This window comes from Colobus angolensis, unplaced genomic scaffold (genome assembly GCF_000951035.1).
Source record: "Colobus angolensis palliatus isolate OR3802 unplaced genomic scaffold, Cang.pa_1.0 Scaffold259, whole genome shotgun sequence".
Taxonomy (NCBI): Eukaryota; Metazoa; Chordata; class Mammalia; order Primates; family Cercopithecidae; genus Colobus; species Colobus angolensis.
The window spans coordinates 2,888,680-2,912,845 of NW_012115810.1; the positions used below are offsets into that span (position 1 = coordinate 2,888,680).

The window sequence follows — 24,166 nt, forward strand, 5'->3', positions numbered from 1 at the left end:
ACCGACTGTGAAATGGTTTGTCCCTGGGGGTGCAGTAGAAATAGAGACAAGCAGTAGACAGGGTTGGCAGGCCTGGGTGCTGGTTAAGGAAGAGGAAGGTCAAGGATCACACCAAAATATTTGTATTGAGAAACTACATGAATGGTAGGTGGTGCCATTTACTTGGATAAATTTGGAAGAGGAGCATGGAATTTTTTTCTTAGCATTAAACATATTGATTTTGAAGTGCTTGTGAGATATATAGTGGGGATTTTAAAGAGGAAGTGTAATAGACATGTCTGGAGATAAAAAGACAATCCAGTGAAAGTCAGGTGTGATAGTGGGGTTAGGGGGTGGTTCAGCGCAGGGGTATGTAGTAGAAACCCTGGGAGAATGAAATGACTTGGGAAAGTTGCTCTTTCTCCAGCCACATGTAGCAGCAGTAACAGCCACGACAAAATGTCAAATAGAGATTAGAGGAAAATGAGCTGGCAAAGGAGACTGAGGTCTTCAAAAATAAACAAGGCTTGCTTTCATCTTCAGGGTCACCAGAGGGTCATTTGCCATTCATGTTCTTAAACATTATGTTGATTATATCTTAGGATCTTTGAAAGCCTTAGTTATCCTGAAAAATAAATGAACCCTAATTAAAATAATGTAACACAACAATAAAATAACACACAAATAGGCTATTTTTAAATCCCAGCAAATCCTTTGAATAACTTATGCTATTCAGTGCTGTTCATAGAGAAAACCATGGAAAATTGCTATTAGAGTTGAGACATTCAAGTAGACAATAATAATAGTAGCAGTAAGTAGCTTTGTAATAGCTAGCAACCTATTTGCTTTGAAAAAGCTCAAATTGCCTCACTTTCTCTTAACCTAAGTTTTGAGGTGTAATTATTCTACCCCTTTGTTTGTTGCTTGGTTCTTGCCTACTTTTGTGTTTGTTGTATGTTGCTGTATGTGTACACTTACATTTTAATTATAGTGTAGTGGCAAAGTATCTAAAACCAGATGCAACTGAATTTAAACTCCAGCTTTTCTATGTATTAGGCAAGTTAGCTCACCTTGCTAATTTTCATTTCCTAATCTGTAAAATGGTGTCCACAAAAGTATTTACCTCAGATGGTTGTTGTGAGGATTTAACAGGACTATGCATGTAGAGTGCTTGGTACATACAATAACTTATAAATTATAACACTTTCTATTACTCATCTAAAGCCTCCTCATGTACTTGTTTTTCAAAGTTGTCAGTCTTGTTCCAATTTGATCATATTAGCTTGTAAATAGTATCTTTCCTGCCCTAATATTTACTGTCCTTGCTCCTGTGGAACTCACTCCAGAAACAAACAAAACCCAGTGTGATGCTTGGAGATGATACCTCCCCATAGGTAGCATCTCTGCAGAGCCATCAGGAAGATGGATGTGTTTTCCCCGGAAACCCTAGTTCCTTTCCTTGGTATGACCTCATATGCATCAATTACAAATCAAGTGCAAAAGTGAGAACAAAAGGACCTGCCAGCCATTTGCATGCCCACTTAATTTTCTCATTTGGTCTATGCTGAACGTTAGTACTAACATCCAATGTCTCTGCTCTGACACCCATTCCTAATTTTTCAGTACTAGAAAATCACATGACAGAAACAGACACAGAAACCTAATAGAAGCACACATTTTAAGAAAGAATTAAGAGAATAGTAAATCATTACTTGCTTGTGAATCATTTCTGTGAATTGTAATTTCTTGGATTCATAATTGAAGTAATTTTCAGCTTTGCTTTAATAAGTTGAAAATGCAAATAATTAAAGCATAGTTAATTAGAGTGTTTAAGCAATGTATAAGTAACTATGCTAAAGATGGGCCAAAATGAAGTTAAGAGCACTGGTAAAACTTAAGAGCTAATCAAGTAAGTGTTAACATATACAGAGGAGAGATATGCTTTCAGAATTCATGTATACTTTTGTTCAACAATTAGAATTTAAAAATTATAGATATCAAAGCTAATCTTCCAAAATCATCTAATAATTACATTTAACATTAAAACATTATTTGGAAGGGGACATGAAAATTCATTTATTCATCCAATAATTATTAATGGAATATTTTCTGGGTGACTAGAACATTTAGTGTATTTGGTGCTGTGGAGATATATTTTATACTGACTTACACACAGACACACACATACACACATTCCAAACACTAGAAAATAATGACCCCAATGCTTTTTCTATAATCTTACTTAAGTCTAGTCTAGGGCAGAATCAGTCCCCTTGCCTTTTGTCCACTTTTGCAGGTGTGGGAAAGGGAATATACTTAAAAAGGAGTGCATTTGAAGGCAATGAGCAAGGTCATTGAACAGGGGGACAAACATTAAAGTAGGCCATTTACATTCCTTGGAAGCCATGGTCAACACTCAGTTATGTGGAATCTCTTCTCCATGACATGTGGATTGCTTCGCAGGCCAGCCTCACCCACCTACAATGAGTCTGTAGTCAAGGAATGATTCCTACTGATAGGCACAGGAGCCCATTGAGCAAAATAGATTCAGTGAAATCATTAAACTGAGATTCTGAACCTTTGCAGAAGAATCATCAAAGAAGCTGGGTAAAAACTAAAACTACCAGGATCCCACCCCCAGAGATCTGGATTCAGTAGGTTTGAGATAAGTACTAGGAATCTGTTTTTTATATAAGCACACTCCAAGGGGCTCCAAGGACCAAGTTTTTATAAATATTTAAATGAAGGCAAAAGAGTCTACACATGAAATTTACAACTTGTAATAGAGGGTAGAAAGTAAGGGCAGATATATTCTCGGGGGAATTATCCAAAACGAGTGAACACAAAATCTGTCAAGTTGGTTTATTTTTTTATTCAGCAAATATTTATTGAGCCCCTGTGCTATGTCAAGGACTGTCCTAGCAGTTGAACATATAATAGTGAGAAAAATCAATCACTGCTTCTACTTTTGTGGGTGGAGACCTATGTCTCATACAATTCTTTGCCACACAGAGATGAAAAAAAATTCATGTTCAATAAATTTGGATAAATGTTGAGAAAGCAAAATCCCATATGTACAAAGAATCAAAGCTTGGATTGAAAATTCTAAGTAATCTTTATGTTTTATTCTTATTCTAACATGTGACTTAATGCACCATCTCAAAGGAGACACATTACTGCACTGTGTTTAAGAACACGTGGTCATGTTTAGCCAGAAGAGTAGAATGCCTAATTTAAATTTCTCTGATTATATTGGGGATGAACTTAATGTACCCAGCCTGACATCAACATAATTACACTTTCTAAGCCCTGGATACATGACATATGATATGGTTTACAAAGCTAACATGAGGTTAGGAGTAATCATCCCAGCCCAATCTGTGCCTGAAATCTATTCCCACATACATGTAGCTGGCTCATCTGGATATGTTATTCATATATCCGCTCATCACTTCCTGGGGGATGGTGAGGATTATTCTCATTATGGCAATTAGTAGTACAATTAGTACATGTTTAAAATTGCTTTACAGATATTTTGAGTCATATGCTAAGTTATCTATATTGATTGTTGCCATTTATAGCTACTACGCACTCATATAAAATTAATTGCTAACTAGGAAGTAATATGAAATACAGTATCAAGTCCAGCCTTCCTGGATAAACAAAAGTAGAGGTTTAAAGGAATAAATAATTAATTCTTAGAATCTTTTTGAGAAATCTGATAAGATCAAAATGCTTTTTAATGATACGAAAAGGAAAATGAGTAGGTATTTAAAAAGCAATTTGAAACTCTTGTTTTTTATGTTTTATTTATTCATTGTACAATATTAGTACTAATTACACTTATAATTTTAACTGTAACAGTTCAGTTATGGAGCTAGGCAATAAACAAAATGTTCAAGCATAACTGATGAATTTCATTAAACTAAAATAAAAGTAAAGCTTAACTGTATATACTAATAGCCTTGTCTGGAACTGTGTTTCTCAAACTGTGGTTTTAGTAGATATTCAGAAGCAAAAATTCCCAGTGGACAAATCTGTTTGGGAAACACTGATCTAAAATATTTATTTGAAAAATACTGATGAGTTACAATAATGCTAAAAGGTAACATGTATTGACTGCTACCATGTGCCACACATAGAGCTAGATGTTTTAGTTGAATTATCTCACTTAATTTAGCCTTCTATGAAAACGAAGATTAATTACAGCTATAAATGTCTCAATTAAGCATAATACAAGTAAGGAAAATTATATGCAAAGATGCTTAAATAGGGAAAACTATGTCACCAGCCATAACTGAAGCATTATTTATACTTTTTAAAAAATAACTAAGGTTATATTCATTTATTGAATTAATATCAAAAACATTCTTCGAAAAAAATGGTGATCTTGGTATTCACAGTAAAAGGACTTAATACATTTTTAAATTTTCCATCTAGATATTCAGGATTGTGTAGGCACAAACTAAGTGCGTTTCAAATGGAAAATAAGTTCCACTATAAATAGTGTTATAGTTTTCCCTTTATTACATTAGAAACGGATTGCAACTTGTTCTTAGGAAAATTAAATAAAATTGCATTAAATACAATACCTGGCAATTATTCTAATGCTATTGTAGAGAACGGTCTTTTATTCACTGAATGAGAATTAAAAAATCAATGGTACGAATTCTACATAAGACCATTTCATTAAACAGAAGATATTTCATTACAAATAAATGTATAGTGTACACAACCTTGTTTAGGATGCACAGATAATACAGAAAGATAATTATCTAAAAAATAGCATAACAATTCTATTAAGTATTCAGTGTCTAGTTGCAAAGGGGTTCACCAGCCACTATTCTTACAGCCATGGAATAAGTTGCCGCAAATTAAGGAAAGAAATAAACTCATGGTCCTAATCAAATGTGTGGCGCATACATGCATCAGCGTAAATCAGTTAAAACAACAGAAGATGTTATTATTCCACTTTATTATTTTGCTCTTACTACATACATAGCAGAACATTAATGTAACTACAAGGTTAATAGAACAGGTTGAGTTTCAGATTTCAAAATCTAGCATGGCATAGCTGGAAGAGATTGCCAACACCTTCTAGTCCAGTACCTCATAATATTGGTGAGCAAGCCAAAGCACCAGAGATCTTCTTACTAAAAACCATGCAGGGAATTCAGAAAAGGCACACATCTCATCCAGCCAGCCAACCAATCAGCCATCCAGCCATCCAGTCAGGCTTCATTTCATGCATTCATTCGTTCAACAACTATTTATTAGATACCTGTATGTGCTAGACGCTTGGGGTGTGCTATGAGAAAAACAAGACATGATTCCTGGCCTTATGGTAACTGTGGGAAAACATTAATCAAATAATCACTCAAATATACACACGATTACAAACCAAGACAAGTGTTCTAAAAGCAAGGAACATGGTCTATGGGAATGTGTAAAAGGAAACCTGATCTAAACCAGGGGGTCAGAAAGGGCTTCTCAGAGGAAGTATATAGTTTTTGGATTAAGTAGTAAAGGTGAGAGACTAGAAAAGGCTTTAGACACCTTACAGAAAGAGTATTTGAGGAAAAGAAAGCCTGGCTTGTTAGTGTCTAGAAAGTAATGAGAGAGGAGCAAGAAGAGCTGACAGGGTAGACTGCCCCACACCAGCAAGTGCCTGTAGTCCATCCAGATCATCATTTGTGATCTTTACCGGAAGAGTCATGGAGGGCTACAAAAGAGTTTTATAGCAGGATAAAGTTACAACTCCCATCTTTGACAGTTTTGTTTTCACCTGGGCAAATGCCAGATTCATAAATGGCACTCAAGGTATAGGATCTTCCTGTAAGTTTTAGTGGCCTGTGGAAGGGGTAAAGTGGGAGAGATGGAGAATGGCAATATGGATATAAAAGGGCATTGGGATTTGGTTGCCTTATTATCTGCCTGGCGTATCTGACTGCTTCAGGGCTCTGTAATGAATATTTGTTCTGAGAATAAGATCACGTTTGAAAAACACAATGGTTTTGAAGGATTCAAATATAGGTTGAATTTGTTTGTGGTTTGTGAGCTACATTAGATTAGCTTTTCTATAGAAAACCCTCTACTCTTGGGACTTCTAAGATATTTTATATAGATCAAGGGGTTTTATTTCCTTTCGATCTGCTTTCTTTTTCTCAAAGTCCATAGTCAGTATGAGAAAATAGCCTATATTCATAATGCCTCTCTTGAGATTTCTGAAGGCAAGGGTTCTGGCCATTCTCATTTGATCAACTGGGATGCTAAAATATACCATTGATAAATCAGTTGAAATCTGAACCAAACCTATGTGAGGAAATACAGTGAACTGCATAAGAGAGTGGGATTTTAGCCAACCCTACCTAGTCTGTAATCCCAGCTCTGCAAAGACTAGAGTCGTTGGAACCTCATCTCATCTTCCTTCTGGAAAATGTTGACAACTCTTCACTGCCTGAAGAACCATGCTCTGCATGGCCTTCCTTTGTAATCGTCATCTTCCCCTACAGTTTCCAGCCAGTTTTCCCTTCCAGGCAGTGAAACTACCTCCCTAATTCTTACTTATCCTATCCACAAAAAAGGAGATACTATTATTAATAATTAATAGTTATTACGAAAGGAGTTCAACAACCACTTAGCAAATAGCAGATATTATTATATAAGAAAGAATAGATGAAGGCCAGGCTTAGAATTTATTTGAGTTGTTAACCTTCTTTTTAATAAGGATGTGTTTTCTCTTCCCCCAAAGTTCATAACTCTGAAGAAAATACAATGAGAGCACTCACACTGAAGGATATTTTAAATGGGACATTTTCTTATAAAACATTTTTTCCAAACTGGATTTCAGGTAAGTGCATTATTTATCTTTAGGGTTTTTTTAATGTATTTTGTTTGGTTTTTATTTCAGTGCCAATGCATCTCTATAGTAACTGAAGCCGTATCAGTTGAAATGTACAAAAGAACAATTATCTGAATGATTCAAGTGCTCAAAAAACCATTATTTTGACAAAGCCATTCATACTGGATTTGTCCCATAGCAATGAGGCCAATAGGGTTTTAAATAGAAAAAGAAACGTTGAAAAAGCATTGTTGAAATAATTTGAATGTCTGTAATCACTTTTGAGAATGGTAGATATATTCTTATATAGGAGAAGTCACAAAAATTTTACCAAAAGAGAAATTCCATTATTAATCTGGATAATCTGGAGAACAGGCAAATCTCAATCTGACAATGAACCCTTTAAGGGTCATGAAATCGGTATTTTCATATAGCTTTTCAAAATAGGATGTTATAAAGCAAATCTAATCAACTAAATAGTGAGATCAACTAAACAGTCTATGAAGTTTTAGTTGCATATCTTAAGTGTCACTGAACAAAATGGAATATTTTAAGTTTTTCTCTTAAGAAAATAAAATTAATGCAAAGTGAGTTTCAAGTTGAACCAAACACAATCTAAATATAATTTATGTTTATTATTGCAAAAGAAATGTACATTTGAAACTAGTTTATCCCCTTTGTAACCCAGAGAAAACAAAATTGTGTTCCTAAGCACCCTGAATCAGCTAAAATAGGGCTGCTGTTTGCAAATGTGGCATCTTTGTGTGAAGTAGAACAAAGCATTGTACCTTCTTCCTTCTACCACCAACCTACTATTTTACATTTCACAAAGCAATGTGTACTGGACAGAGAGGAAAAACAAAGTAGGTCTGTGAAACAGGAGAGGTTTCTTCTCTTAGGAATGCATTTCCTGTTAAGAGAGCCCATTTAAATTTTGTTTTCTTTCTTGTTTAAAGGACAAGAATATCTTCATCAATCTGCAGATAACAATATAGTACTTTATAATATTGAAACAGGACAATCATATACCATTTTGAGTAACAGAACCATGGTATGTATCCAACATCATCGTCCCCCTCAGAAACTTTTGCCAGCTCTTCATTGACCAAGAAACAGAGTTCAAAGTCTTAGCACCTGATCTGGACACAACTTGCCTTCCCACCTCCATACTCCACTAGAGTCTTCCAGTTCTGTCTGCTAATCCCATTAGACTACTGTCTTTGGCTTCTTCTAAATCACCTAACATCTTTCCTCCTTTTTGAATATAGTATAGCATAAGATAGGAGTTAAGAACTCAATCCTTAGTGTCAGGCCAATTGAGGTTCAAATCCTGGCTCAGTCCCTTACTGGTCGTGAAATCTTGGGTAAAGGATTTCACTACACCAATCTTATTATGCCTCAGTGTTTTCCTTGGTAAAGTGGGAATAATAATGCCTCTTTTGTTTAATAAAAGAATTAAATGAAATAATATTTACAAGTGCGTAGGGCAGTGCCTAACATAGAATAAGTGCTTAATAAGTGGTAGCTATAAAGTATGGACACTTAACTGTTCTGTCCTCCGGGCTGCCAGTCCTCCAACTCTCTCCACTCTGAAAAACCTACTAATCTTTCAAAACCAAGTTTAGATCATACTCTCTTTCTCTTTGCAATCAATAATCCTCTGATTTGAGTTTAATTGTTTCTTTCTTAATAATTTTGCAATGCTATATTGAATCTTTTATAGGACATTCTAATTTGTAGTATGTTACTGCTTAACAAGTTCATAAGTTTCTTGAAATCACAAAGTACATATTATCTCTTGCATCCTTCTCCCATAGTATCTAGCAAACTTCTTTCTATGTATGTAGGAGTATGTTAATAATATTCTTTTAAAACTACAAATTTACATGGCTCTTTGTTATCTTTTCTGTATTCTAATCAACCTCTTCATTATTTCAGAAAAGTGTGAATGCTTCAAATTACGGCTTATCACCTGATCGGCAATTTGTATATCTAGAAAGTGATTATTCAAAGGTATCAACTATTTAATTTGATTATATGCAATTATATCTCCTACTAATCCACAAGGTGGTTTAAAAAAGTGAGAGAAAGCAAGAGTCTGTCTTTACCTCTAAATATTCAGGCCCTGGTCACCAATAATCTTCAGCAAGATATATTTCAATCTTATGGAGCTTGTTTAAGTGTGAAAGCACTTTAAGGAACAGAGTCCAAAATAATACTTGCATCATTCATTAACAACAGCACAAACATACTTAACAAGAAAATGAAGAGCTTTGTTCATGAAGAATTATAAGCCAAATATTCTTACTCATTTGTTTCCATTATTATTTTTAAAACTATACTCAAAGAAAGGCAAGCATTTTGCAGCAAAAATACATGTTGAATGAAATTCTCTTTACCCAATTTTAAGGGGTATAATTAGAATGAATTACCCAGGTGCAGGGTATTCCTTATGGACTGTGGAAATCATTGTGGTTTTGCTTCAATACAGGTAAAACATGAAGGGAAAATTTCTGGGATAGAGTATGCAAAGATAAGCTTTTTATGTTAGGAAATTTCTTTGGGTATGCTTTTTATGGAGTGAGGGTTGAATCACTGCTGAGATTAGTTCTGGAACTTGCACAAACGGCACAAAAGTCCACAGTAAGACTCTTTAAATGAAGACTCATTTGGAATTGAAACATATTCTTCCTTGTGCCTTGTGAAAGTAGTCCTTTTATAATTCTGAACTTTGAATTGGATGATATATGATTATACATTATTGATATAAGCTTTCTAACAATTGCAATTTGTTTTTTGTCTTTCTTCTTTCTGACAGCTTTGGAGATACTCTTACACAGCAACATATTACATCTATGACCTTAGCAATGGGTAAATCACCTCTGTTTATCAATACTACTTAAATCTAATACCTAGAATGTTAGAATGTTTTCATTCCAAACTCTGATTTGGGGTTAAGAAGACTTTATCTTCTTACTGATCTTTGTTTCTTACTTTTTAGTAATACAGTATATATGTACCCATAAAGCTTACAAAATTCAAGAAAATACTTATATGGGATACCCACCTCTTTATTTGACTAATATTTTGTATCTTTATTCACAATATTGTTTTGGATTTTCTGTTTTTGAAGATCAAATTAAACATGTGCTATTTAAGGACAAAACATATATAGGAAAGCACAAAAACATTCTTGAGAATGAGACACTATTTTTAGGAGAGCGGCTATTTCACTGATGGGAGGAGGAAGGGAGGGAGAGAGGTGCAGCATTAGTTGTGTCTGAACACATACTCCATTAATTGTTTTAAAATCAATTATCATAAAAATGACAAAATGTTAAAATTATTTTTAAAATGGAAAAATATTTGATATGTAAACTACTAAATGTTCTTTTGAATTTAGTTGGTAGATAAATTGTCAGACAAATACCATTTTCCATATATATATATATGTATATATATATATATGTTAACTGTTTGAAGCATTTACCATTTAAAAGAAAAAATTAAATGAATGTGCAGATAGGCGAAGGATTGACGAAGAGAATTTCTGGCAGCAAGAAGAATATGTAAAGGCCTAAAAGGGGGAGGGAGAGCATTGTGTGTTTGGGAAATGCAAAGTAGGTCAATTTGTTTGAAATTGAGGGAGGGGCCTGCTGACTAGTAGGAGGTGGTGTAAGGTTGGGGAACAGCCAAGCCAGGAAGCATAGGCCAAATAATAATGAGGAAATCATTAAAATGAGTTTAGATCTTTCTTTCTGATGACAATAAGGATTCATTCAAGGGTTTTAAATGGAAAATGACATGATCAGATTTGCACTTTAGAAAAATCACCCTGGCTAAGTTTGGACAATAAATTGCCTTAGCTACTCATCTTAATGTGATATCCTCTTTGCTGTTATATAAAAGGGGAAATAATTATATGGCTTGAAGAGGTATTGAAAAAAAACTTCTGGTCTAAATCCCCTTTTGTCTAGCAAGAGCACAATTTTTTTTAAAAAAATTATCTATCTACTTCTTTCAAATGTTCAGAAAAGAATTACTCTGATCTACTTAAACTGTCAAATTAAGAAATAGCAAGTGCTTCTTAAAGTAGAATCTAAAATTCATCTAATGCATTCTGAGTCCTTCTTGCCTCTGAATCCATTCATCACCAAATTTTAAAAATATTTATTGAGCCCCTTCTATGTGAAACACATATAACAATGAGATGCAAATGAGCTTGGGGCACCAGCCCTACTCTTAAGAAATCTTTCGATTAGTGAGTGGGGAATCTTAGTCTTTCAGTCCAATTTCTCAAGGCTCTCATCATGTCTTTGTTTTTCTTTTAATCATTTTGAAATTCTTTTGTTGAGGCTCGCCAAATTGAACAGCATTCAAAAAAATGATAATCCTAATATTTTAATCATGGATTATATAAGCTTTATGGCCTAAAATCGCATTAAATATTTAGTTTCTCTGCAGTAAATTTAATCAAATCACTGTTTTTGTTGTTTGTTTCTTTGTTTTCTGCACAACTATCTAGTATTTCAGATTTGGGGAGGGGGCAGTCAGGTAAATACAGCATAACTTAGGAAGCGAAGGATGGATGGCAAATTTGTTTGAGATTCCAGGCCTCCCTGAATACCACTAATTTCAAGTCTTTTACATGCCTTTGAAGACTCTATAAAAATCTAGCATAGAGAAAACAAGACAGTACTGGTTTCAAGCTAGGTAGGCAAAACTGAGGAGATGAACGCCTTTGTAAAGCATCCTCCCTCGCCTTTTCTCATACCTTTAGTGACTCAGCAAACAGAAAATGGCAGCTGTGGTGGCTTGAGACATGCGCTGAGATTTTTAGCTTAGTGCTGCCTGTGTGATTGCATAGATGATTCCACTGCATGCAGAAAACTGAGACAATGTTACAGTATCAAAGGTAACATGAGCTTGAGAACAAATTGTGAACCAGGTGAAGAACGTCTTCTTCTTTTGTTTGAGACAGGATCTCGCTCTGTCGCCCAGGCTGGAGTGCAGTGGTGTGATCTCAGCTCACTGCAACCTCCTCCTCCCGGATTTAAGCAATTCTCCTGCCTCAGCCTCCTAAGTAGCTGGGATTACAGGCTTGTGCCACCACTGCTAATTTTTGTGTTTTTGTAGGTATGGGGTTTCTCCATATTGGCCAGACTGGTCTCGAACTCCTGGCCTCAAGTAATCCGCCGCCCAAAGTGCTGCGATTACTGGCGTGAGCGAGCCGGCCAGGCCTGGGTCAATCTTTTAACCGGGTTCTCGCATCCCTTTCAACATGTTCCCGATCACCCATGGGCCTGGTGCTCATGTACTGCCCTCTGGCGGCCAAGACTCTCATTGCAGCGCCAACGGTCACTTTCCAAGGCAATCACTTTCCCTACTCAAAACTATGCCATGTTCCCTCTTTACTTGCTAGGTCTCATGCAAGCACCTAAAAAGTTACATCAAGGCAGTGTGTGTTACAGATCTTCACAACTGTCCAAACATTAAAAGAATGGGAAAGGCAGAAATGTCAGGCACATGTTAGGTCCAGGTTGGAGAGCTTCTTTTGGAGGGGTTGGGCAGGAGTCTTTTTTGAGGCTCCTCAAATTGTGCTTGGGCGGCAGGTCTTGCTTTGCTTTCCCATGAAGGCAGTCTTGATGAAACTGTTAATCCAATCTTCAAGATGACAAAAGTCAAAAAGTAAGCATGACATCCTATGACTCTGTAACAGTTATAAAAATCTGAATGCATTCTTGCTGAAGAACTACAAAAGCTCCACAATGCAAGTCACTTAACTGAATACTTGCAGAGTGACTCTAAGCATCAAAGTGAGAGTTTTGGCCAATAGACTATTTGAAATTTCCCCATGGGTGGAGGACTTTACAAGCTTAAGGCATACTGCCCAGTATACAATCCGTTTTTCAGTTTAGCTTGAGATCAGATGTTCCTTTCCTTTTCTGATTTCAAGTCAGATCCCTGGGGAGATTGTCAAATGGCATCTTATTTTCAAAAATTTGAAATGCATATGCATTCACAGAGATGGGGGTTGTGAATGAGAATGTAGAAGAGCACATACTAAACTTCAGCACAATTATAGAATTTCAGAGCTGGAAGGCACTTCAGTGACCATTTCAGTCTAGTGTGTGCAAATTTTACAATCCCAGGGGTTAAAAGGACTTGAGTTTAATTCAAGGTCTGCCAAGAACTAGCAATGTGGACTTAAAAAGTTCTATCAGCTCTCTAAGCCTCATATTTACTTTCTATAAAATGAGAGGATTGTATTAGATAATTTCTAGAGATGTTCTCCACTTTGACAGTCTGTAAGTATTTAATCTATTCACCTCACGATAAAGGTCAGAAAACTGACACCCAGAAAAGTTAAGTGACTTTTAAGTAACTACTGGAAGAACAGAAATCAACACTTATGTCTCCAGTTCTTCGTTCCTGCATTCTTTTCATTAGGTTTGTAGGTGCAGAGGGAATGAGCCTTAATTTTAATTGTTTGTTTATTTTTTCTGCTTATACAGATTATTAATTTTTTTGCATTAAACAGCAAGACTTGTTGTTTTTCTTTCTTTCTTTCTTTCCTTCTAGAGAATTTGTAAGAGGAAATGAGCTTCCTCGTCCAATTCAGTATTTATGCTGGTCGCCTGTTGGGAGTAAATTAGTAAGTGTTTAAATTTTTGAAGTGTTTAATCATGTAAATAAAAGAGGAGCCATTTGATTTTGGCCTTTGTTAAATTTCCCTGCCTGAAAGAAAAAAAAAATACATTCATGACTATTTTAGTGGTTAAAAACGGGAAGAGTTTTGATAAATTGAAACCCATCTGAGAATTCCGCAAAATCTCAAGCTCATGGATAGACTTCTTTAAATATAGCAGTCAAAAACTTTATCCTTATACTCAGCCAGAATGCGTTGTGCCAGAAAGCTCAGGAAAAATATGGTTTTCACAAGTTTCCCAGACTAGCTTCAGACAACATGAAATTTGGTCCAAGCTCTTATTTAAGGACTCTAAATAAAGATTAGATCTGGCTAGCTATTAATATTCAGAGATTTATTTGACTTTCTGTCAATATACATAATTATTTATTTGGGGGTAATGAAACAACTAAGAAAATAATAGGCTTTACTTTTTATTTGATTCAGACTTTAAAATTTATAATTGATGTTAATGTAAGGTGGTTGGATTTTTTGACCTATTAAAATGATATTTTAGTTGTGAATCCTTTTTGTATCTTTATTACCACTCTGTTTAAAGGTATTAGAGGAATAACTAAAATAAATATACAGCCTTCATTTAATTTGTTGTGGAATTTCCCCTTACCACCACTTCTAGGCATATGTCTATCAAAACAATATCTATTTGAAACAAAGACCAGGAGATCCACCTTTTCAAATAACATTTAATGGAAGAGAAAATAAAATATTTAATGGAATCCCAGACTGGGTTTATGAAGGTAAGCTGTATTCCTTTTCTACTGTTAATGCTTTGGGCTTTTAGTTTAAAATAATTTCATATGTTTAGTAAGATTTAGATGAGTAGTATCTTATTTCCATGAAGGGTAGCATTGCTGGAAATTGTCTGTAGGCTACGAATAGGGCATACGTATTTTAAAAGAACAAATTCTTGTTATCACAAGACTGGTAGAATTGATTTTCATTAACATTACTATGAAGTGGTAGTAATGATTTATAATCCAAAAACGTATATGGTCCTCAGGTGCTGCATTAGTACATTTTCTCATGTTTACCTTTTCTTTAGAAAAAAAAATTTTTTTTTCAAAACTGAACAACTATGTTACCTTATGGGAAAATATTTTTACTTTCTGATACTCTGTTGATTTTGTTCTCATTCTTGGTAATGTACAATTCAGGAATTAACTGGACTTTTAAAAGACTTCTAGTCTCTATCTATCTGTCTATCTATCTATCTATCTATCTATCTATCTATCTATCTATCTATCTATCTAAACTAACTCTGTTTTTTTTTTTTTTAATTCCTAGGAGGGAAATGTAACTTTCAATGTTTATGCCACTCTGTAGTACAATTACAATTCTTTCTGTTTTGGCTGTTTTAGGTGACTAAAAAACCTGAAGCTGCCCTGAAAGAAAAAATTAATTATTGCCGACATGTTTATTATTCATTTAAAAAATTACATTTCTGATTAATGTCATTTTCTAACAAGGCTAATTGATGTTTGATATAGAGTTAAAGGTTAAACTATTCCTCTTAACTCAGATTATGTAATTTTTTTCATAACCAAAGTATGACATATGTCACATCCACATTAAATAAATTATTTCAGTTGATAAATAGCTATTCAGAAGTATTTACAATGATTTTAAGAGTAAGATGTAATTATAGTTAATATCTTAGTACTTATTTTTCAGAGGAAATGCTTGCTACAAAATACGCTCTCTGGTGGTCTCCTAATGGAAAATTTTTGGCATATGCGGAATTTAATGATACAGATATACCAGTTATTGCCTATTCCTATTATGGCGATGAACAATATCCTAGAACAATAAATATTCCATACCCAAAGGTATGTTGAACACTTTCAGCAGATGCTTTCATTTTCCTGGTATCAAAATGAGCAATGATTTACCATGAGTGAAGGTGGGATCAACAAGTTTGGAGAGCTTCTTATCCTTGTGCATTGTAAGGCAAACATTGTACTGTGCTCTATTATTTATGTGGACATCTGTTGCTTTGGACATCTGGTTGTGCTGGATGAAGTAGTCTTTGCAAAATCTATTGCAGAATCTTTGAAAAACATATGGTCTTGATCATGGAGGAAAAACAAGCTTAACTTAATTTTAATTTTTTTTCATATTTCATGCTCCAAATTCAGGGTAAAGTTCTGTTTTGCAATTCTCTCTTGAATTCTCATGTAAATGCAAACTAGAATAAGAAATACAAATGTTGAATTTGATGTTTCTGTCAGGTAGAAGCAGGCATGGGTTATGATCTTTTCAGGATATACAAGATAGGTTAAATTTGTAAGTCTCAATTTCTCCCTTGAAGGAATTAGACATGGTGTGAGCCCATAGTTTTTTGAATATTTAACATTGTAGAGTTGTTATACATTCTTTTTATCCACTCTTACGTCTGGAGGGAGGAGACTTCAGTGTGCAGTAGGAGAATGGGTCATGTCTCAGTGAAGAATCATTATATCCTAATTTCAATGTAAAAATGGTATCGAAAAAATGGAATCAAAGTACAAATTCACCTCTTGCACAAGGAATCGGATGCAATTTTAGAATTCACTTCTTTGTTCTTTGGATCCTATTCCTTTTACTCACCAAGAGGAACATTGTCATGGCTGGACACAGTGGGTCCCTGTGTGACAAAGATGGATGGATGTGACATACACACAAATGAATTCTAAGCGAGCCAAAGTGGCTATAGAGAAAGAAATAGAATTGCAGACAATCTAATATTTATGTTAAAAGTCTAAAAGCTGTGTAAAAACTCTAGAAGCTGGAGATGTTTCGGAGAGGCCTAGCATTTTGGGGGGACCCAAGATGTAAAAGAACTCAGATCTTTGGGAGGACCTAAGGGAGCAGGAAGAGACGGGGAACCCAGAACTGAAGAGTGACTGGCACTGATTGGGAAGTTGAGACCCACATTCTCATATTTCCTTGAGGCTTAAAGTTGCTACAACATCTGGCATTAGGTGGAGATGTGGGACAATTCCAAAAAACTAAGGGAGCCCCTGATAATCTTGGGAGTGAAACAGGGAGGTCCTAAGGGAGACTAAACAGTTCTTTGGATGAATTCAAACAGCACTGAGTCATTAAATACTGTGTACCTACATTTCATAAATTTAAGTTTTATTACAACTGCAAGATTCTCTCTTTCTACAGTAAAATAACAGAGGAACTCTAAGAAACTGTCTAGGTATGAGCTATACTGTCATGTAAATTTTAAGTATGCAGTAATATAGAAAGCACAAAACAAGAAAAGTATAAATCTCATGGATACTTCATTTGGAGGTGAAATTTCCCTAATCTTTTGGAGATGGTGGCAGTAATAGTACAAGCAGGTAGGAGACTGAGCATTTGGTGATTGTCCTAGACCAAATCATATGGCAAAAGCAAAAAGTGTCTTTCACTTATTTTTTCTTTCTCTTCTCCTCTCAAATTAATCCCCCTCTGAACTCTCTTTGGTATACAGAGATATGATTATTATTATAATTATCCCAACAATAAAAATGAGAGAGCTCCATCTTAGAAATCAGAAAAGAGAATATAGTTCACAGAACTGCACTTTCATATCCAAAATGATTTTCCTTATAAATTAAAGCTCTCTCATTAGGCATTTAAAACACCTATTTTCACTCTGGTTGATGCAACATTTGTAATTGCCCTGCAGGTAAAATTGAAATGAAATTCCTTGTCATGTTGTAAATAGAATGTATTCCACAGTGATACACATAAGATTATTCACTTAGAAAAATATGTCTAAATTCCTACAATTTCTTTAAAATGGTGGTGATAATTGGAATTTTAGGAGGTTATATATCTCAATTTTTTTGGCAGGCCGGAGCTAAGAATCCTGTTGTTCGGATATTTATTATCGATACCACTTACCCTGCATATGTAGGTCCCCAGGAAGTGCCTGTTCCAGCAATGATAGCCTCAAGGTAATTCATCTCAGATCCCTCCCATCTTTCTATCCTATATTCTAGTGAGTTCGTGCTGTGCATGCTAGAAGCAAAAACAAATAAGTAAATAAGAGTTGCACACAAAGCTAAAGACATACAAAATTAAAGCTGACAAATAAGTTTCCTTAATTGGTTTTTCAAAATTAACCCTTTTACACATATAAATGTGACCTCAGTGATCAATCTAAGCGAAACCTTCCTCAGATGTACAGATGTGAACTTGGGACAAGTAAGCAGATAGTAAAATTATGCATGCCCTTACCCTGGCTTCTTTCAAGTTTGGCTGACTTTATCTCAAGCCAGGGTTTGGGGATCTATGTGGATCACATGTGTACGGTAAATAAGAGAAGATAAGCTGACCCTCTCCAAAAATTAGCATTTTTTGCTATGAAGCAGGCTATTCTCATTTATCTGGTTTTAGAGTTGTCTAGAGATGAACTGTAGGCAGGCAGAGACGTGAAGGGTTCTCACTTCCCGAGCATGATGCCCTATGTCTCATTGCCTGATTAGTCCAGATTACAGCAACCTTCAGTCAGTCCTCTGTGGTCTTTCTGGTTGAAGTGGCTAAGGGGAAGAGGAGCCCAGGCCCTGCCTGTTGGGCTTTCTTAACACTTCCCAATGCCTAGCGGGCCAAGCTTGGGTCTTCTCCTTCTGCCTCATGAAGAATAGCCAAGATCAAGTGACTGATCATTAACAGGGCTTAAAAGAACCCCAGAGAGGCTTCCACTGGGCCTTGCTGAGTCCACTCATGTGTAATCAAACGTGACTTTACATTTTTGAATTATCTGCTATCCCCCACCCTGATCGAGTGGATGAAAACTTAACACATCATTTTTTTTAAGTGTCATTCTTCATAGGTGGCAAATGAGCATAACACAAGGATTCCAGAGGCTTGTTTGAACAGCTATAAAATACTAACAATAAAATAGTAGTAGCAAACATATTCTGAACACTCATCATGTAGCAGACATAGTTCTTAAGCGGTTTAAGCACTGTCAGCCAATCTTTACAGCAATCTTTAAAATAGGTAATATTATTATTCTGATTTTATATAAAAATAGAATAGTTAAGTAACTGGCCATAACTGGCCTAAAGGTATATAACTATTAGGACACAAAGCCCGGATTTGAGCCTGAGGCCTCTTGCAGCTCTGTGATTTCCTTTACATCAATTTTCCAGAAGTTTGGGATTCATTTTATGTTGATGTTCTCTACCTACTAGTTCATGCTCAGAGTCATGGAATCATTGCTGCCATTCACTGACATCTAGCATGCGCCAAACACTATTTGAGTTATTTCGCATACATCACCTGTGATTCATTCCACAAGCCTGAATTTCAATACCTGACCATAGTCACAGCTAAAACAGCTTCCAACATGAATCCGCCAGGGGACAAAGATTATCCTTTTATCACACTTGTCTCTCTCTCAACTAATGATAAGGTGAAAAATTGAGTTTACTTGTGCAAAATGTCAGTTTAATGCTTTGTTTCCCCTCTAGATTGATCAGTAGCTTTGGCATTATGTTTTAAATTCTTTTCTAAGATGTTAAAATCCAGAAACGGGGAGAAAACTCACATATGAAATGATTTCATTAGATGAAGAAACTCTCATAGATATTTTTTAAGTAAGTAGAGCTATTTAAACTTTCTCTCCAGAGAAAGGAATGTTTCTTCTTCCTTAGCTATTAAATAAGTATTGTATCTTAATGACATATATTCTTCAGAAAACAAAAATTAAGAAATTATTTTTTGTGTGAAACTGGTTTATGGTTGTGACTACCTGTTTCTATGTTACTTGCAGTGATTATTATTTCAGTTGGCTCACGTGGGTTACTGATGAACGAGTATGTTTGCAGTGGCTAAAAAGAGTCCAGAATGTTTCGGTCTTGTCTATATGTGATTTCAGGGAAGACTGGCAGACATGGGATTGTCCAAAGGTAGGGTATATTAAGATCACAGATACGTATTTCTGAAGATCAAGGCGCAATAGTGGGGATTCATCTATAGCTAACATTTTATGTTGTAAAGCCAGGATTACTGCATTCAACTCCCAACTGCTTTGCAAAAAAGCACTCAGTATTCACGGGTCCATCATTTTATTAAATAAATAGGATGTCTTTTATTTTCTTGAATGACTTAAACCTTGAAATTGAATAGCCAAAAATTAAAAATGGGACAACATGACATTGGGAAAATCAGATATCGGGTTCTCAATTATGATGGTGAACCAACCTTTTGAGATTATAACATTGGCAGTCCAATAAACAGCAAAAGAATGCAGACGAAACCATAACATGGGTCTACTAGGTAAATATATATGTTTTAAACAAAAGAACGAGAGAAGAAATGCAAATGGGGCATGCATGTTCTATTCAATATTAAAAATGAAAAATTATAAAGGAAATGGATATTATCAAAGGAAATCCAGATATTCTGATTTCTGTTATTTTTTGTTTTGTTTTTTTTTTTTTTGAGATGGAGTCTCACTCTGTCACCAGGCTGGAGTGTAGTGGGTGATCTGGCCTCACTGCAACCTCCGCCTTCCAGGTTCAAGTGATTCTCCTGCCTCAGCCTCCTGAGTAGCTGGGACTACAAGCATGCACCACCACACCCAGCTAATTTTTTAATTTTTAGTAGACATGGGGTTTCACCATGTTGGCCAGGATGGTCTCGATCTCTTGACCTCATGATCTGCCCACCTCAGCCTCCTAAAGTACTGGGATTACAGGCGTGGACTACCACACCCCGCCCAAATATTTTGATTTTAAAATCAAATGAGAATTACTGAGAATGTGACATAAGATATTAGACCAAATTATTCTGTTATCAGGTTATCTTAGGACGGTACCCGATATCTACTAATTTGGGGCAAAAAAAGCCTTGAAAACTAAGCACAGATTTATTGTTGAGTTTTAATTGTTTCTATTGCTCAAATTCAAACGTAATCTGTTGAATTAATGAGTCAGAAAAACCGCTTAACCAATGTATAAACTTTAAAATAAGCCTGTTCTTAATTACTCACATTAGAGTCTAAGAGACACAAAATGTTTTCTTTAAATAGGATATTTGATGGGTACATTTCATGAGGCTTCTAATTATGAAGAAATGTTTCATTAAAACAAATATAGAATGATCATATTTTATAAAGTAAAAAGAAAAGCACAGAACAACCAAAGTAAATCACTAAATTTCATCTAGAAATTAGGACATTATGTTTTGCAAGAAAAAAGTCATATGAGTCTGTTTGGAAATATATCAGGACTATAATAGTCAACATTACTCAGGCTAAAAATATTTTTTTAAATCACTACTGTGTCTGTGAGAGGCTTGACTAATTTTGATGGAATATGCTAGAAGCGTATTTTTATCATATATATTTTGATATACAAAGCAGGAAGATTTTGGCTTTAATGCAGTATCATAGGCAAAGAAAGGATAGACTAATCTCGATTATGCTAGTTAATTAGAAACAATTGGTCTGATTAGTCAGCTTTGGGTGACTATATCTTTAAACTTTTCAATGAATCTAGGTATTAGGGACTATTGCTTTAATTTTATTAGTTTGAACATGATGAGATTTATAATTTAAACACAATTTTTAGCTTCTAAAACTAGGAATTTTAAAACTGTGATTGCTTTGAAATCTGAAATTCTAATTTATCAAAATCTGAGACAACTTTAATCCAAACTGACAGAACATTTAAGATGCTCATTCAATGAGGTGTGGAAGTCCCTGGAATATAAACTTTGGTTTTACAGCCAGAAAACAGTGCTTAAATTTAGAACATCATGTTTGAATAACCTTAGAATTTCTAAACACCTCTGTTTCAAAATAGTTTGATAAATACATGCAACACATTTTGAGATCTGAGAACAACAGTGTTGAATTTCCCAGAAACCATCCTCATGACTGATGTGTGTGTGTGTGTGTGTGCACGCACTATGAAAACAATATTTAAGGTTAAGTGACCCAGCAACATTTTATTCATGCTGAGAGTCACGCCCAAAACAAAGAGGCAAAGGAAACTGATAACAACGACTTGTAATAAATTCTAAATAGCCAGATTTATCAAGAAATTTGTGGTTAGGGGAAGAAACATCTTTTATATTATGCTTCCTCCTCTGAAAAGGGAATGAAAATTAATTTTACTTTTATGGCTAAAAATAATAAATCCAAAAAGTTTCACCATTTTTTCCAAGTCTTATCTTACTTGTTCTCTCTGAGGCACTGGCCTGTCCCTATAAGAGAAAATCCAGACTGTGTTCTTAAAATTTGTTATTCACCTGCCTTTTATGACAGTACACCCTCTCATGGTTCTCCTTCTGCTTCATTGACTGTTCTTTTCCTTTCCAGCTCTTCTTCTGACTTCTCTAGAAATCTTATTATTCTCCAAGTTAATGTATTTGCAAGGTAGGCTAACTGATGTAACAACAACAATAAAAACTTTCAATCATTCAGTGGGTTAATACAGTAGAAATTTATTGCACATTCATGTAACCATCCAATAGTGAGTCCAGGTAAGTGGGGTATGGTGGGGGTTGGGGAATGGTGTACTCTGCTCCATATAGTCATTCAGGAACCCAGGTGATGGCATTTCTGCTAACTGGCTTCCAACACTATTCCAAAGTTGGTCAAACCTGAGCATCAACATCCAGTGGAGGGATGGAGAAAAGAATGAAGGATAATGTAAGAAAGGTTTTTATGGGCTAGGCCCAAAAGCAACCCATTTCTGTTCACACACTAGAACTTATCAAATAACCACAGTAAACTGAAGGAAGGCTGAGAAATACATTTCCAACCCGTATCCCTAGCAAAAAGAGGAAATGGTCTGCTGATTATCCTGCTGTCTGTCTCAACTCTGTACTTACTCACTTTGGGTAATTCTAATCTATACCAGAGCTTTTTAGTACACTTGCCAATAAATCTCAGACTTATTTCTGAGGATTTGAACTTTTCAATATGCATGGCTTCATTTTCTCTGTTCCATCCTCACTGCCTTGAGCTTGATTAGAGTCTTTATCATTCTTTTCCCAAACATTACAATAGCCTTCCAGTTGGTCTCTCTGCCTCCTTCCCTCTTACCCACTTCTAGTTTATCCTCTGCATCATGTTCATAATTTTATTTTCCAAATTGTGAATTGGAAGACCTTCAAAAGATTTACCAAACAGGAGAAATTGAAACTTTTTAGGGTGCCATAAAGTTTCTCCAAGATCTTGCTTATAAACATGCATTCTCCTTCATCTTCTAACTCTTTCCTGTAGTCACTCTCCACTCAGCCATACTGAACCATCTGTTGGGTGACTAAGCTGGTCTGGTCTCTGTGCTATTTATTTTACCTAGAATGTTCTTCTTTTTCTAATTATTTGTCTAGAAAAGTCTAGTCATTCTTTTAGGATTACTAAATGTTTGTTCAGTAAATAATCAATTACATTATGTTAAAATATAACCTGAAATAAGATTCAGTGCAAATTTTAAAATTTTAACTACTTCATGGGACCCAGAAAAGAAAGAATTTAACCTAAACTCCACTGTTTTACCTACACCACATCAAGTGGATTGTGCTGGGCCTCCATAGATGTTGTGATAATTCCAAGTCACTGCCTCATGGAAGGTTTAGGCATAATTATTAAGGATCTGCAATAAAATTACCCATGTATATACAACAGTGCTGTTATATGAGAGTTTTAATATTGTCCTTTTAAACTCAACTAAGTTAGTTGACTAGTAATGGTACACTCTGATCGGGCAGCTTAACTGTTTCCAAATGTCCAGATTATATTTAGGAAAAAAATGTTCTCCTAATACTATGTTCGATGTGATCTTTTGTCTTTTAGACCCAGGAGCATGTAGAAGAAAGCAGAACTGGATGGGCTGGTGGAGTATGATTTTGCTATCTTTTTCTTATGTAAATTTCAAATGAAATTTGACAGATTCTCAGCTATCAAAGGACTATTTGCAATGTACCCAAACTGGCACTACTTATTTTCATAGAAAACATAGCAAGGTATAAAACATATAGGTAGTGATCTCTTGAGTGATTTTGTGCCAGACAATTTCAATGTCCATCTTTTTAGAATTCTATTGAAAATAACTCATACTCCTCACGTTCCAGTTTTAAGTTTGTCAACTGAATCCTTGATATCTAGAACAAATATTACTTTTTAAACAAATACAATATAGATCATTTTTCAAAAGGAAACAAAATCCTTGATCTGTTAAAATAATCTTAACAATTACTAGCCGTCTGAATCTAAAAAAATAAATACACTGGGTATCCTTGTAATTTAAAGACAATCTGCCTCTTATTAAATTTCATATAACATGTACTAAATTTCATATATGTATACTCCTTCCAGTATTTAATGATTTGGTAACAAACAGGAAAACATGTGTTTTGTTTTTTGTGATCATTTATATTTGGAAGTTTAGGATAGATTTATTCAATAATTGATGAGGATTTTTAATGTAAAAATGATGCTTGAGGTAAATACCAATTGTATTTTATATCATATATGAAGAATAAAAATTAAGACAAGAGAATAAGTGAATGTTGGTAGATGCTGCCACTTACCACAAACACAAAATTCAATTCAATTAGTATTTGAAGATGAAAGGCTACTTCTCTAAGATTTGGACGCATTATGCAACGAAAAAGGAAACTCTTAAGACCCGGCTTAACACATT

The 24,166-nt window shown here is 35.0% G+C and overlaps 1 protein-coding gene across 3 annotated transcripts in view; it reads left to right on the forward strand.

The window, feature by feature from the left end:
- Nucleotides 1-24,166, forward strand: part of FAP (fibroblast activation protein, alpha) — a 74,384-nt gene that overhangs the window by 11,738 nt on the left and 38,480 nt on the right. For 2 of the 3 annotated variants that reach the window (XM_011947093.1, XM_011947092.1), the window contains 10 exons: nt 6,731-6,829; nt 7,777-7,871; nt 8,759-8,833; nt 9,639-9,691; nt 13,403-13,475; nt 14,146-14,266; nt 15,201-15,355; nt 17,355-17,458; nt 19,282-19,417; nt 23,317-23,361. In XM_011947093.1, coding sequence (XP_011802483.1) covers nt 6,731-6,829; nt 7,777-7,871; nt 8,759-8,833; nt 9,639-9,691; nt 13,403-13,475; nt 14,146-14,266; nt 15,201-15,355; nt 17,355-17,458; nt 19,282-19,417; nt 23,317-23,361 — 956 coding nt within the window. The remainder of the gene's footprint in view (nt 1-6,730; nt 6,830-7,776; nt 7,872-8,758; nt 8,834-9,638; nt 9,692-13,402; nt 13,476-14,145; nt 14,267-15,200; nt 15,356-17,354; nt 17,459-19,281; nt 19,418-23,316; nt 23,362-24,166) is intronic. The other variant, XM_011947094.1, reaches the window with a different exon arrangement.